Source organism: Oculina patagonica, chromosome 4 (assembly GCF_052425735.1).
Source record: "Oculina patagonica isolate OP01 chromosome 4, crgOcupat, whole genome shotgun sequence".
Lineage (NCBI taxonomy): Eukaryota > Metazoa > Cnidaria > Anthozoa > Scleractinia > Oculinidae > Oculina > Oculina patagonica.
In genome coordinates this window covers 27707186-27721289 of record NC_135761.1, presented here as the reverse complement: position 1 = coordinate 27721289, position 14104 = coordinate 27707186, and the positions used below count along the sequence as shown (strand labels likewise).

General features: G+C 39.0%; 1 protein-coding gene across 1 annotated transcript in view; it reads left to right on the top strand.

Annotated features, from left to right (window-relative positions):
• The first annotated feature begins 334 nt into the window (after positions 1-334).
• The window catches only part of LOC144650085 (uncharacterized), a 30789-nt gene continuing 17019 nt past the window's right edge, over positions 335-14104 (top strand). Inside the window, exons 1-3 of the mRNA XM_078509742.1 lie at positions 335-469; positions 3423-3524; positions 4096-4209. Coding sequence (XP_078365868.1) covers positions 3444-3524; positions 4096-4209 — 195 coding nt within the window. The 5' untranslated portion in view covers positions 335-469; positions 3423-3443. The remainder of the gene's footprint in view (positions 470-3422; positions 3525-4095; positions 4210-14104) is intronic.

Sequence of the window (14104 nt, the reverse complement as noted above, 5' to 3'; positions counted from 1 at the left end):
CCCATAGCCCTTTCGTTTCTCTTAGCCGGCTTGGCACGAGAAAACATTCTCGTCCCCATAGCCCTTTCGTTTCTCTTAGCCGGCTTGGCACGAGAAAACGGAGGGCTCTGGGGACATAGGATTTTTGAATTAATTCGAATTTTTTTGATTGGCTGTTTGGAACAAAGAATTCCTAAACGGAAGTCGAAAAAGTAACGACTCTCTCATACATTCTTTCGAAACATTATGACTGCATACATGAAGACCGGAAGTCCTAGAATCTAGGACTGGAAGTCCTGTGTCCCCAGAGCCCTTTGTTTCCTCGTGCCAAGGCCCAGCCGGCTAAGAGAAACGAAAGGGCTATGGGGACGAGAATCGAATGGGCTGGCTCTCGGAAAATTCTCGGTAAATCCAATATGGCGTCTCATTCTTGACTTGTTCATTGTCTACAAACTCCCATCGAGGACGAAGGAGAATAATACGAAGAAAAGTATGTTTTTTCTAATATCCTAGTTTGAAATCGGATTCCATGAGCACTTAGAGGCTCGTTTGGAAAGCATTCATACTACTGAAAAGGAATGAGATGAATGAGTGTCGTAAAACACTCCGACCCAGGCATTTGACACAAGGGAAATGTAGAAAACATTCGGCTCATGTTTTCTACATTTCCCTTGTGTTCTCTAATGCCCGTCGTGTTTTATGACAGTATAAAACATGGATTAGGCTTTTTTATTTGTTAAATATATATATATTTATACGGGTATGAAGACTATGAAAAAAATTGCAAACGTAACGTTTCGCGACCCTCCCCCCTCCTGCGTGCACACATCCTGTTTGAGACAACCTCTGTTCTAGATCCTGTTGAAATATTTTCAACAAAATGTTGAACACCTCGGATGCAAATTTCAAAGGAATCTCTAACTTACTGAAACAAAATAAATGAGCTTTCTGAATCTAAACCATGCAGATATAGGATTGGGTTCTGGCAGTTCTTACTACAATCATAGTTAATAGAGGAAAATGGTTAGGAAGCCTGGCAAAGTTCTCTGTTGTATGTTTTTGTTCGCTATTTTGGGGATTGACCCTGCACAAAACCTGAGAAAATACAATAGGTGGTTATGTGTGTTTATGCTACTAACCAACAGAAACGTGATTACATAATCCATGCATAGTGTATGAGCACAAAACAAAAGATGTGCAGGATCGTGGACCTTCCAACATAAATCTTGGCCTCTTTGTTTGCTCCTTTGATGTTTGCCGGGCTTCCTAACCATTTCCCTCTAATAACTAAGCTACAATGGGTGGGTGGGTGGAGACCTCACCCCACCTTTACCTTGCAGAGTGTGTCACTGCCACCCTTACTGCATTGCTCATTGCTAGGGTGTGTTGCTGCCACCCTCAATTTATTATGTACTGCCACTAGGGTGTGTTGCTTAATGCTGCCGCCCTTATTCCATTTCTCAGTTTTTTAAGGTGTGTCGCTGCCACCATTATTGCATGCATTTTATGGGGTGTGTTGCTGCCACCCTCATTTTACCCCAGGGTGCATCCAACAACTTTTATTCCCATTTACTGCCAAACATTGTATGCAGTCTTTATTTACTACGTTAAGCGACTAATTTGAAGAGCTGCAGAAAAAAGTGGCCCCTGGAATTTCTGGCTAATTGGAACATTATCAAAACAGCTCCAAATTGCGAATGCGGGTTTGTTTACGTGTGCTAAACACCGTCCTGTGTTGCATTTGGCTGGTCTTTTCTTCGTTTTTCAGAAATAATGGATGCAAAAAAAGGCATTTTGCAAGCTTACATTCTCCCAGTCAGCTATCAGTCTGAGTTTTCCAATGCATTGCGTGTACATCTTTACCTGCAGGGTTTTCTAAGCGTCTATGGAAGGCGAGAAACCATTTTACAAAGCATGTCCTTGACTCGTTGCTGCCATGTTTCTTGTTGATTTGAGTAGAGTAGGACTGGATACTGCATTGTGACGTAAGGTCACATGTTAGAGGCGGAAGAGTTTGAATTGAGCAAAATGGCGCCTTTGAAAGTAAAACGTAGAAGTTTATAGTTTTAGCTCAAGTGCAGCTGCCAGGTGGTTGAAGGACATCATTAAGTCTGAATACCCGTAAGTTTATAGCATTCCTTGAAGAACTGAGGGATGTTCCTGCCTTTGTGTTGTACAACAGCGCTGTTTAATGCTTCGGAAAAAACATTGCACAAACCAAGGTAGTTTTGAGCCTGGCCGCATAAAAAGCCTAAAACAAGAGGTTTCTTGCCGGGAACTTTGTCAACGCGAGTTTTGCAGGGTCTGCTTGGGTGCTGCCGTGACCAAGTTGCAGAGAAGTGACCTGGTTTCAGATAAAAAAAATCTTTAGAGGTTTCGCAGGCGACATTCGCTCGCAAAATGTTTTTCTGTGCCTCATAAAACATTCATCAATCAATAAATCTATTAATCGATTCGTGCCTTAGCTTTTCTTGTTTTTGCGGGATTTTGTAGATGTGTGATGATGTAAGGAGTGGAGATAGAAGTGAGAGCAAGCCAGCGTCACTTTACTGAAAGCAAAACTAGTATAAAGTGGCAACACCAGCAAACGTATTCAGTCTATCACAACGATCAATCTTTATTTCACTTTCACCTCAAATTACAGCTAACGGTAACAGATTAAAATAGTCTTGCCCGAAACAACAAAAATTAGCTAACCGTAAGCAGACTGCAGTGAAAGCTAGCTGCAAGCAAACTGGCGAAAAGCTTGCTGTACTAAAAGCGCGATCTAAAGGTTGAGGCTGACTCTGACCCAAAACTTAACTTGAAACGGCTTAACCCTAATCCCTTGGGGTAAGGGTAAAGCTCCTTTTTTTGCGTTAGGGCTAGGCTTTTGCGTTAGGGCTAAAATTGTAACCCTAATCTGAAACTCTAACCCCGACCCTAAGGCCTTGGGGTTACCTTTTGCGTTAGGACTTGGACTGTATCCCTAAAAATTTAGCTGACTTCATCATTTTGATAAACAAAAGGTTTCCTTTGTTTATTGTTTGTAAAAGAAAAGTAAAAAAGACACCGTGCCAGCAAAAACCTTGTCTTTTTGCATGTGTAATTTTTCAAAAACGAACGAAAGACCAGCGAAATGAAAGACAGGACAAACCTGCATGTGCAATTTGGAGCTGTTTCGATAATGTTCGAATTAGCCAGAAATTCCGGGGGCCGTTGTTTCCCGCAGCCTTTCATTTGTTAATTGAGAAAATGTATCAAAGACTTGAGACAGTGTTTCTTCAGCTATTCAAACACCTGGAATTTCTTCAAAAATACACTGCTGAGCGTCATATTTTCAACTCAACTTTGTGTTTAGATATCCCAATGAAACAATGTCAATTGTGCTTGTTATGTTACATCAAGACCACGAGAGTTCAGTTAGACACTCAGGTTAATGTTGTAGTTTTTATTGCTTTAAGGTCGATTTATCACATTACAGAATGAGTGGTCCTCCACCCCATGGGTATTATCCAGCTTCTGGACAGCACCCATCCCCACTTCCTGGGCAAGGATACCTCCAGGTGAGCATGGCAATGTTATTACTATTAGAGAAAAATAAATTACAAATAACATTTATTTTATCGTGCATTATGGCATATTTTGTGGGCTAAAATGGAGAATTCAGCGGGCTAAAATATAGCCTGCTGCCGTGGACCAATCAAAAACAAGAAAATAATGATGCCAGCCAAACAGAACTGAAAACCATTCATTACAATTGTTCTGTTGTTTTCTTGCTGGCTTGCATCACTTCAAGCTCTGATAAATTTTATTCAAGGCACTTCAATCTACAACTGGAAACTGTTCTTGAGCTTAACAGGTATTAAGTAATTCTTAGTCTTCTCTGGTAGCTGGAGAGGAATTACAGAAACTCGTAGAAAGAATACAGCTAAACTTGGTTCGTTCCGGCACAATGCCAAACTGTCAGTGCAGTTAAACAGCACAATTAATTTTAATACTTCTAAATGACAACTAGTTATTTGCTGTGGATAGAATTCTGCAATTTTCATTTTCAACCAAAGATTGTTTTGAGTAAGTTTATTGCAAGGATAGACTCTCTCAAGTGCTGGCATAACAGGTGTTTTTGCTTTGCAGGCATCTGTGCCACCACCATCTTATGATCCCTCTGGCCATGGAGGACATTATTCAAGTCATGCTCCCCAGTACCATTATCCTGGGGAGCCCAGCCCTGCACAGGCTGCATATCCAGTAAGTATTACAACTTATTAACAATTAAAGTACCTAAAAACAATCACAATAACACAATTTGCTTTTAAGGTGTCTCAAAATAGTTTTTAAGTCCTGAATGTAATGAACGAATTATTGCGGTCTGCTGGAGAAATTAAATGTTGTAAACTCCCTTGGTAACCTGGCGATTTTATATTAAGTTTAAATTAAGTTCAAAATGGCGGATGAACGTGTACAAGGGCTGGTTTCCCGAGTTATAATGCGAACTTGTGGATGTACATCAGGAGAATACGAATATTTTTTCCTTTCTGGAAGGAATTTTTCTAGTGAGGCCAGTGCTCGAATCCACATTTACACACAATGCAACGGAAAGGATGGCCAAGGAAGCAAGAAACTTGCACGCCGAACAATAGCTTATTTTGAAAGTCTGCGGTTATGAAATCATCTTTCATTGAAATGCAATCAAATAGTTGGTAAGTAATAAATTACCCTAAATAAGGCTGTATTTTCCGCTACAAATTAATCTCACACAGCAAGATTGAACTGATGCGATTCGAAACAATTAGAGATATCTATAGTTGGCTTGCTTTGTCTTTCGGTCGATCATTCATTTGCACGTTCGTCAAGTTTTTGTATCTAGTAATATTTTATATTCGTTGTCACACTCTCGTTAACGAAGTTCCCAAGTACATCTATCTCGTGACTTAAACTTAAATCAAAATTTCCTCTGGCATTCGTAGCTCATTAGGTAGCAAGCCTTATGTGAATGATAAATTTGCTCTGCTTTTGACGGCAAAACTACATTTGTAAACACAGTATTATGCACCAGTCCCTTACAATTATTTTTTCTTCATACACATGGTCTGTCAAAAAAGGTACATATTAGTTCAACTGTGGTAATTGTAGTTCTCCAGGGGTGTATAATTACACTCAGGTAATTTTTTGCTTTGTCGACATCCACTGAGTGCTATGGGGTAAACATTCAAAGAAATACTGAGAGAGTACTATTGTTAGCAGCTATTAATTTTAGCGATTTTTTTCTGAGCAAGATTTAGCGAAGTCTATTAATATAGGGATTTTCCAAAAACTTCAAAAAATAGTAATATCGTGTAAACCAGCTTTTACTGGCGGTCGGTATAAAACGCAGACCATGCAGACTGCAGACTGCAGACTGCAGACCGTGCAGACTGAGTAATTTTTTTTTCTTCTTTTTTTACATTGTGTTTCACAAAACTTTTCACGGACGGTTTCCGAAGTTCGTTTGAAATTCGCGAAGTTCGCTACGAACTTTAGGGGGAATTTCATTATGTACATGTAGTTGTCAATCAAATTACGAACTTCGAAACGAAATTGTGAATTTCACGTGCAGCGAAGTTGAAAGGTTGAGGAGTTCGCAAGTTGAGAAGAAGTTTGTCCAGTTTGTTTAATTTGGTGAAATGAATCCTTTCACGGTACAGCAAAAAGCAATCCCAAGTCCAGTAAGGCAGGACATCAACGGACTAAAAAGCAAGGCTGCCCTGAAAATGGTTTGTGAATGTTACAACTGAGTTTTCCCAATGTCACCCGACACCCGACTAAAAATAGATTACAAGTTCTGCCGTGTGCAGTTTCGAAGGAAAAAATTTCAACAGATGAACCGGTTTACATATAAAAATACTGTTTGTGTGTGCCGTAAAAATCTTCTAAAGAGAAAAAAACGTTTTCCTTCTTGAATACACATCAGTTTGGAAAATCTGCGGAAAACCAGAACTTTTCAATTCCGTGTTGTTATACTTCTGTGTTTACACAACACGCAAGTCACGCCATCTGTCTGTTCGTGATAAACTCTGTTCCTCTGAAAGAATTTATATTTGCAAAAAAATAAGCTTTGGTTAAAAATTTTTTTACTAATAAACAACACTTGCTTTGGAACAATTGAAATGTGTATTTATTTACGAATTACTTATATTTTATTATTAAGGACAGTGTAAAAATTTTTGGGGGATTTCTCAAGAAAACCCTGTATTCCCAAAGCATAACTACCAACCGAAGCATTTGTTTACGTTATAAAATTGAACTAGAAACCTGAACTTAACAAATAAACTGCTATATCCGACCAGTTCGTTTTACCTATAACTTAAAATGTTCCAATGTTTACAGTGTAACGCGCTCTCTGACAGCAGAAGAAAACTCAACAAGCTGGAAGCTAAATAAAATAATCCTTGACCTTGAAGCCAACTTTAGATGATTTCCTGCCTTCCTAGACTTATAATTGCCTTTCCTTGTAACGTGAACGGATTCATTTCATTAAATTATACAAACTGGACGAACTTCTTCTCAACTTGCGAACTCCTCAACCTTTCAACTTCGCTGCACGTGAAATTCACAATTTCGTTTCGAAGTTCGTAATTTGATTGACAACTACATAATGAAATTCCCCCTAAAGTTCGTAGCGAACTTCGCGAATTTCAAACGAACTTCGGAAACCGTTCGTGAAAAGTTTTGTGAAACACAATGTAAAAAAAGAAGAAAAAAAATCACTCAGTCTGCACCGTCTGCACCGTCTGCACGGTCTGCACGGTCTGCAGTCTGCAGTCTGCACGTGGTCTGCGTTTTATACCGACCGTTTTACTGGCCGGTGATGAACATATGGCTAAGATGAAAAGGGTCTACCAAATCTGCGAGCCAGCGAGCCACGCGAGCCACAGTGCGAGTCATGCGAGCCAAGCGAGCCATGCGAGCCATGCGAGCCATGTCTGTACGCCATTTGTGAGCGATTCCCTTTTTCTTCAATTGGTCGGGAAGGTCGTCGCTTATTCCACCAGCAAAAGTCCTGCACCTCAGTGGAGTTTTACCTGCGACTTTCGCTTTAAGCCGCCATCTTGTAAACAGAGTTGATGCTGGGTACGAATAAACGGTACCACGGTACCTCGCTCGCTCCCAGGGTCCTCTCTCTTTCCCTGTTGCTGGCGGCCGAAGTATGAAATACTCTACAGTGTTCCTCGTGATGGCTCAATTGGGCGATGCTTTCCTTTTTCATTTTTTCTTTGTTGTTATTTCTTTCTTATTTTTTTTCTATTAAAATCGCTCGATATCCGCCAAAAATATTGAAAACAATTTCGATAAAATTTAATAACATTTAACATGAGAATGAAACTTACAACTCCACCGGTACCGCTCCGCTACTCGAATGGGTATCCTATGACAGCTGTCACTCATTGCTATTCACGTGAAAAATCATTCAAGAAAAAAAGAGAACAGCGCAATTCAGTTCGAACTTCGTGTATTTGCGACAAGAATGGTAAGTAAATCGCGTAATTTTAACAGGTTTGCTCTTTAGTGAATCAAATTTACCAGACCTCTGACAGTACGCTGACTGTCGCATGTGGTTGCCTCTTTCTTCAGACGAGTGTTTCTTCAAAACTCGCCACTAGAGTGGCGAGTAAAATAGCTCCTCCACCTCCACCTCCACGCTAATTACCTGCACTCCTACTCTCGGTAATTTTGCACCCTCCCCAGTTTTCTCTCGCGTTTAGGAGGCAAGATGGCGGCACGGAAAATCAAGGACTGTGATCAGTCCGATTCCGATCCTTTTTTCATGTCTTTTTACTTGAAAAATGTAAATGTAAGAAATAAAAATTCTTCACATTTATACTGTGGCTCGCTTGACTCGCGTGGCTCGCATGGCTCGCATGGCTCGCATGACTCGCATGACTCGCACCAGGCTCGCATGGCTCGCTGGCTCGCAGATTTATATAACTCAGATGAAAATAAAGGTTCAGTAAAAGAAAAAAACTACCATATCTTGACATTGAATGAACATAAATTGCATATTTGCCTAAAAGAACAAAGTTACCAGTATCCATTTTTGTGTTCCATTAGGGTGCTACCGGGGAGGTACTTGAAATTTGACCAAGACAAATTTTAGCAAGTACTAAATTTAGCGATTTTCGCCCAACTCACTAAAATCGCTTAAATGTAATAGCCACTAATATAGCAATAGTAACCTTAACGTCGATTTCTGTACATGTCCTATGCCTCCCCCCCCCAAATAAATGCATGCATTCATCTCAGCCGAAAAGGAAATAACAAATTGCTTACACTTAGATGGTTTGTTGTACGTGTTGTCCTACAGATTTATTTTAAGGTGGCTCAACTGGATTTTCAAGGGGTAACACCGCTCAAGTTTGAGAATAAACTACGTCGCCATTAACAGTGCTATCGAAAAACGATCACCACAGTTGTATTAGATAAAGATGAAATTTTTTCATGACCAGTGTTTTATTGGCATCGGAGTTGCCATAGCAACGAAATGACGTCATTACGTTTTTTACGTTCGCTCGTATTCCTCGGCACCAGGAGATTTTTTCGAAAATCCCTCAAAGGAGCTTGTACCACACATGGCTGCCTCGATGTTGGCAAAGTTTGAACAAATTCTATGAGAGCGTTTTCGAAATATTTGGGGATGAAGTTTTCAGGGCTATAAATACAGTCAAAAACATACTAACGAGAAAATGGGGTAATATCTAAAGAAAACGAAGCGCTTGTGAATTGCAATTTCATCTTATAGTAGTTTGATTCCATTTAAAATCGTGGGAAAACAGTGGTGGGGATTGCTTTGGTCGATTGCGAGAAAAAAGAATTTGATGAGCGTGCGTTCCGGTGCTCTTGTTGCCATTTTTGTTTATAATTTGGTCTATACCTACAAAAATGATAATAAATTTAAAACCGCTCGATTAATTTTTTTTAAAATTTGTTTAATTTGAGGTTTGTCATTAATTGATATAGCTTGCAAGTTTCAAGCTCATTGAAAATATTTAAGGCAGTAAAATTGGGCCTTCAATGTACTGATTTTTCTCGCAGATTTCGTGTTTACAAGCGAGTGTCCTCATTATTCACGGGTATTCTTTTCAAGTTTCATATCCACGTGCACGACTTCAGCAAAAATTTCATTTTTGCATTTGATAGGACGTTCGATTGCTTTCCGAACAATTTTCCGAAACATGTTTATATTGCTTAAAAAATTGTAACAGCATTTGTCGTTCTATTGATGTCAAGGACCTCTGTCCAGAAAACTAAAGCTATTATTCTGCATATATTGTCATTGCTATTCTCACCCCAAGGCAGATTAGCATGCTTCGGAAAAATTTTCGGAAAGCAATCGAGCGTCCTATTTAATGCAAATGATATTTTCTGCTGGAGTGGTGCACGTAGATATGACACTTGAAAACAATACCCGTGAATAATGAGGACACTCGCTTGTAAACACGAAATCTGCGAGAAAAATCAGTACATTGGAGGCCCAATTTTATTACCTTAAATGTTTTCAATGAACTTGAAACTTGCAAGCTATGTCAATCGACGACAAACCTCGTGTTTGTCAATTTTTTTAAAAAAATTCATCGAGCGGTTTTTAATTTATGATCACTTTTGTAGGCATATACCAAATTATAAACAAAAATGGCAACGAGAGCACCGGAACGCACGCTCATCAAATTCTTTTTTCTCGCAATCGACCAAAGCAATCCCCACCACTGTCTTTTCACGATTTTAAATGGAATCAAACTACTATAAGATGAAATTGCAATTCACAAGCGCTTCGTTTTCTTTAGATATTACCCCATTTTTTGTTAGTATGTTTTTGACTGTATTTATAGCCCTGAAAACTTTATCCCCAAATATTTCGAAAACGCTCTCATAGAATTTGTTCAAACTTTGCCAACATCGAGGCAGCCATGTGTGGTACAAGCTCCTTTGAGCGATTTTCGAAAAAATCTCCTGGTGCCGAGGAATACGAGCGAAAGTAAAAAACGTAATGACGTCATTTCGTTGCTATGGCAACTCAGATGCCAATAAAACACTGGTCATAAAAAAATTTCATCTTTATCTAATACAACTGTGGTGATCGTTTTTCGATAGCACTGTTAATGGCGACGTAGTTAATTCGCAAACTTGAGCGGTGTTGCCCCTTAAAAATCCAGTTGAGCCACCTTAACAAGGCACATAGAATTTTGAATTAATTTACAGATTCGCCAAAACAATATCCTGCAATACAGCACATCACTGAACTCTGCATGGGGCTAGGCTGTCAAGAGGTGTGGGCTGGAATGAACATCCTGCAGTAACTTGTATGAAACACATGATCAGAAAAAACATTTTATTTCAAATTTACTCTCATTTCACAAACAGTGAATACTGCTCTCTATAAATTGACTTTTAGCAGACTGTACAGCTGCAAGTTATTGTTATCGACTGCTGAAAACAAAGAGTACAGTAAAAGATAAACAAGCTTTAAGGTTCAGATCCTTTAATCCAACATGGCCGCCAAATCTATGCAGGATGGCTGGCAATGTATAGAGATTATTTAAAAATGAATTAATAAGGCTGATTAAAATGCATTGATGATTTTCGTGGCATGTTAAGGGGTAAAGTAAACTTTTTGGTTGAAAGTAAAGATACCAGATCAAAAGCCCTCTGGGCTTAGTGTCTTGTGACTCTTTTCAGAGTTTAATTTATTTGAAAATAGACCGCTTTTCACGTCTATTTATTGCTTGTAAAGATATCGAAAATTAAAAAGCGTGCATCTAACATAAAGAAACATTTAGACTCCTCACCCCTAAAATTTAAACTTAAACTAAAGCTACTTTTGTCGCTCGATAAAAGTTGTGACATTCAAAACACGATATACGAAACTCTTGATTCACATGTCAATTCAGAAACCTTTGTCGTGAATGCTTGCGCTGAACTTCACGATTTCACAGCTAAAGATAAAAACAAAGGTTTATTCCAACTACAAAAGGTTCTCACGCGAAAGGCTTAAAATCCAACTAAAAAATATATATAAGATTTGGGACCTAAAAGACAACAACACCGAATTTTCGATCAAGTGGTACTCCATTGTCACGAGAGCAAGCGCTTACAGGGGAAACCCGTCACGCTGCAATTTGTGTCTGACGGAGAAGCTCTGCATACTATCAGCTGACAGATACACCTTCTTGAACAAAAGATCTGAGCTTGTTACCAAGTGCAGGCACGAAAACAAGTACTACACGGCCAATCAGAGACAGGATCGTTCCAACCGTCCTCCATGAACGTAGTTTAAATTGTATTTCACCGCATCTAACGACACAGTCTGATGATCGCTTCGTGCGTTAAACTCTGAGTAACTGTCCGTGAAGTTTCTATCTTTAATTATTGTATAAGATTACGTGCTTAAAGTTTTGAAATCGATGCCTTAATAGTATCCATTCCGATCACAATCACGGTAATTAAGCGTCCATTTTGATTCATACTAATTGATCGTTGCTATTTCTGTCAGGCGGATAATGTTTGTACTTATTATTGTCACGCGACTTGTTTCCGACACCTTATCAAAAGCGATTTTTCCAAGCAGCCGAAAGTAGGCTTGACTTAAATTCAAAGTACACTCCAGCATGTAGCCGTTTAACAGTTATAGGACTCCGATAACAGCACAAAAAGAATACAGACACACAGATTCATAAGCATTTATCTGTCAAAGATAATTCTTAAATATCTTAAAAAGGTCAACAAAGTCACAGATTTTCCTTTGTTGTTTTGTGTCTGTGACTGATAAGAACGTTTTCAGCCTCACGTTTCAATAAACTCAAATTGAAGACACACAAGGAAAATAATGTCCACGGGATCAGTTGTTTTGAACTAGTTTAATCAGCACAAATTCTAACTTGCCTAAGCTAGCTAGTCAACTGAAGTAAAGGCACACATGTGGTTCGACTACTACGGTCTATTACATCTTTGAAATCGGATCTAATCAAAAATGGAAACGGCAAAGAAAGGTTTTCCTGACATATTGTCGGTCGACATACCTACAGTTCTGTAAGGCGCAATCCTGTTTAAGACATGCTTTTCCCCTATTGCTGTACCAAAATCATAAAACACATTGTTCTCACGAAACGGTAGCTATTATCAGATTGACTAATATGACTAGAATGGTGGGAATCTCGTGTGATTGCTTTTATCACTAAGAAAAACAAACAAAAAGCTTAAAAATAAACGCAACTGTCAGTGTAAACAGCATCTGCAGACCTCTCAAGTCTCACGATTTTGTCCTGAGACTCACGGTTTTCACTTCAATCTCACGACGAGAAACAGAAATCTCACGAAAAAACAGAGTAACAAGTCATTTGATTAGCGCCTGGTTTTAGGACTCTTTTAGTTATTTTGTCCGTCAGTTGATCAATCTCCCGGTTTTTACTAAAATCTCCAGATTTTTTTACCTCAATCTCTAGATTTCCAGTGCTTTGAGGTTGAGAAGTCTGCATCTGTTTTGTTTAAATCTGATGATCGCATTTTTCGGCATTTACTAAAAAAAAAGAAAATTTTGACATGGCGGGAAAAATATTGACATGGCGGGAAAAATATTGACATGGCGGGAAAATTCCGCGGCCTCAGAAAGCAAATACGCATGGAATGCACCTTGTCCCCTGTAGTATTATCTTGTGTCGTCATGACTACGTCATGACGTCACAAGTCACTATCATCTTCCAATATTACACGTCCCCGGCCGTCTTTCGCTATCTGCCGTCCTCTTCCGGAGTCCCCGGGGCCTTCCTTCACCGGGCAACTGCTTCCTCTCCCCTGCCCCCTCTCGCCCTCCTCTCTCCGTCGGCGCGCTTTGTTTGGACTTCGTCGGGCGGACTCCCCCCCGGCGGTTTCTGGTTCTCCGGGCACTTCCTCCGCGCACCTTGGTCCATTCTTCGATGTACCTTTCGGATTGGCACCGCCGAAATCACTCTATACTCATAAGATCACCGTGTAACTACTAGGCCCTCGATAGAGGATCTGAGGCGGCACTTGTGCGACATTGGATCATCGGGACTTACGGAGCCCAAGTGTAACTTTTTCGTCTCTTAAAAAATTTTAAATAATCAATCCATACGCAATCATTCATGTAATTTTAATTTTATTGTCTTATTGATTTTTGTACATAGTTTTATCTAATCAAATCTATTTTTAGTATACTTTCCTTTTGGGGCACAAGTATTTGATCTGTCAGTGTCCCGTTAAATAAAGTCATACTTTACTTTACTTTACTTTACAAGACAAAAAGGAAATAAGCAGCAGTTTTCATTTGTTACATGTATCAGGCCTCTAAATTGATAATAAATTATGTTGACTTTACTGTTTCCTGCCAATTTCAATTCTTAGAAGTCACATGTATGAGGCATCTGTTAGTTTCTTATAATTATTTGCCTTCTGTCACAGTGTCTGCCATTCTTTAACAGAGAAAAATGTATGTCGAATAATACCACTGTCCTGTATAAAATGGCTGAGTTACCTGGTTATTAATTAAAGAACCCTTTAGCAAATGTGAAACAGTTTGGTGAAAAAAAAAAAAAATTCCCTAGCTTTTTTCCATTACCAGCTTCGCTGCATCTTAAGGTACCTCATATCTTGTTACCACTACACGTGTCTCTCTCAGCATTAATTATTTTAAGCTCTGAAATAATCTTCACTTCTTAGCTGCTTAGCTAGAAGGCCTCAATGGATTACTGGATGGTTAGTTTTCAGTTAGAATATGGGGTTATTTATCACTTACCAGCTAGAATTTTAAACATGACTCAACTATGACGTACGTTAACAGATTTCATAGACAATTACAAGAATTGTCGTTTGTCAGCAGACATTTAAGATTTATTTTGGCTAATTCTGGGCTATCAGTTTATAATATACCACATTCACGACTTTGCTCATAGAGCCTTTGATTTCAGATCATACAGACATTTTCATACAGCCGTAATTTTGTAATTTGTAATTTTGGAATGATGTGAAAATCACACCTGTTACATACATACATGTATAAATTTATTGTGCATCCTGAAAAGGGCTTTTCAGCAGCAATGTTAAAAAAATTACAATTAGAATACAAGTAAACAAAAGCCTATTACAAAATATTTAC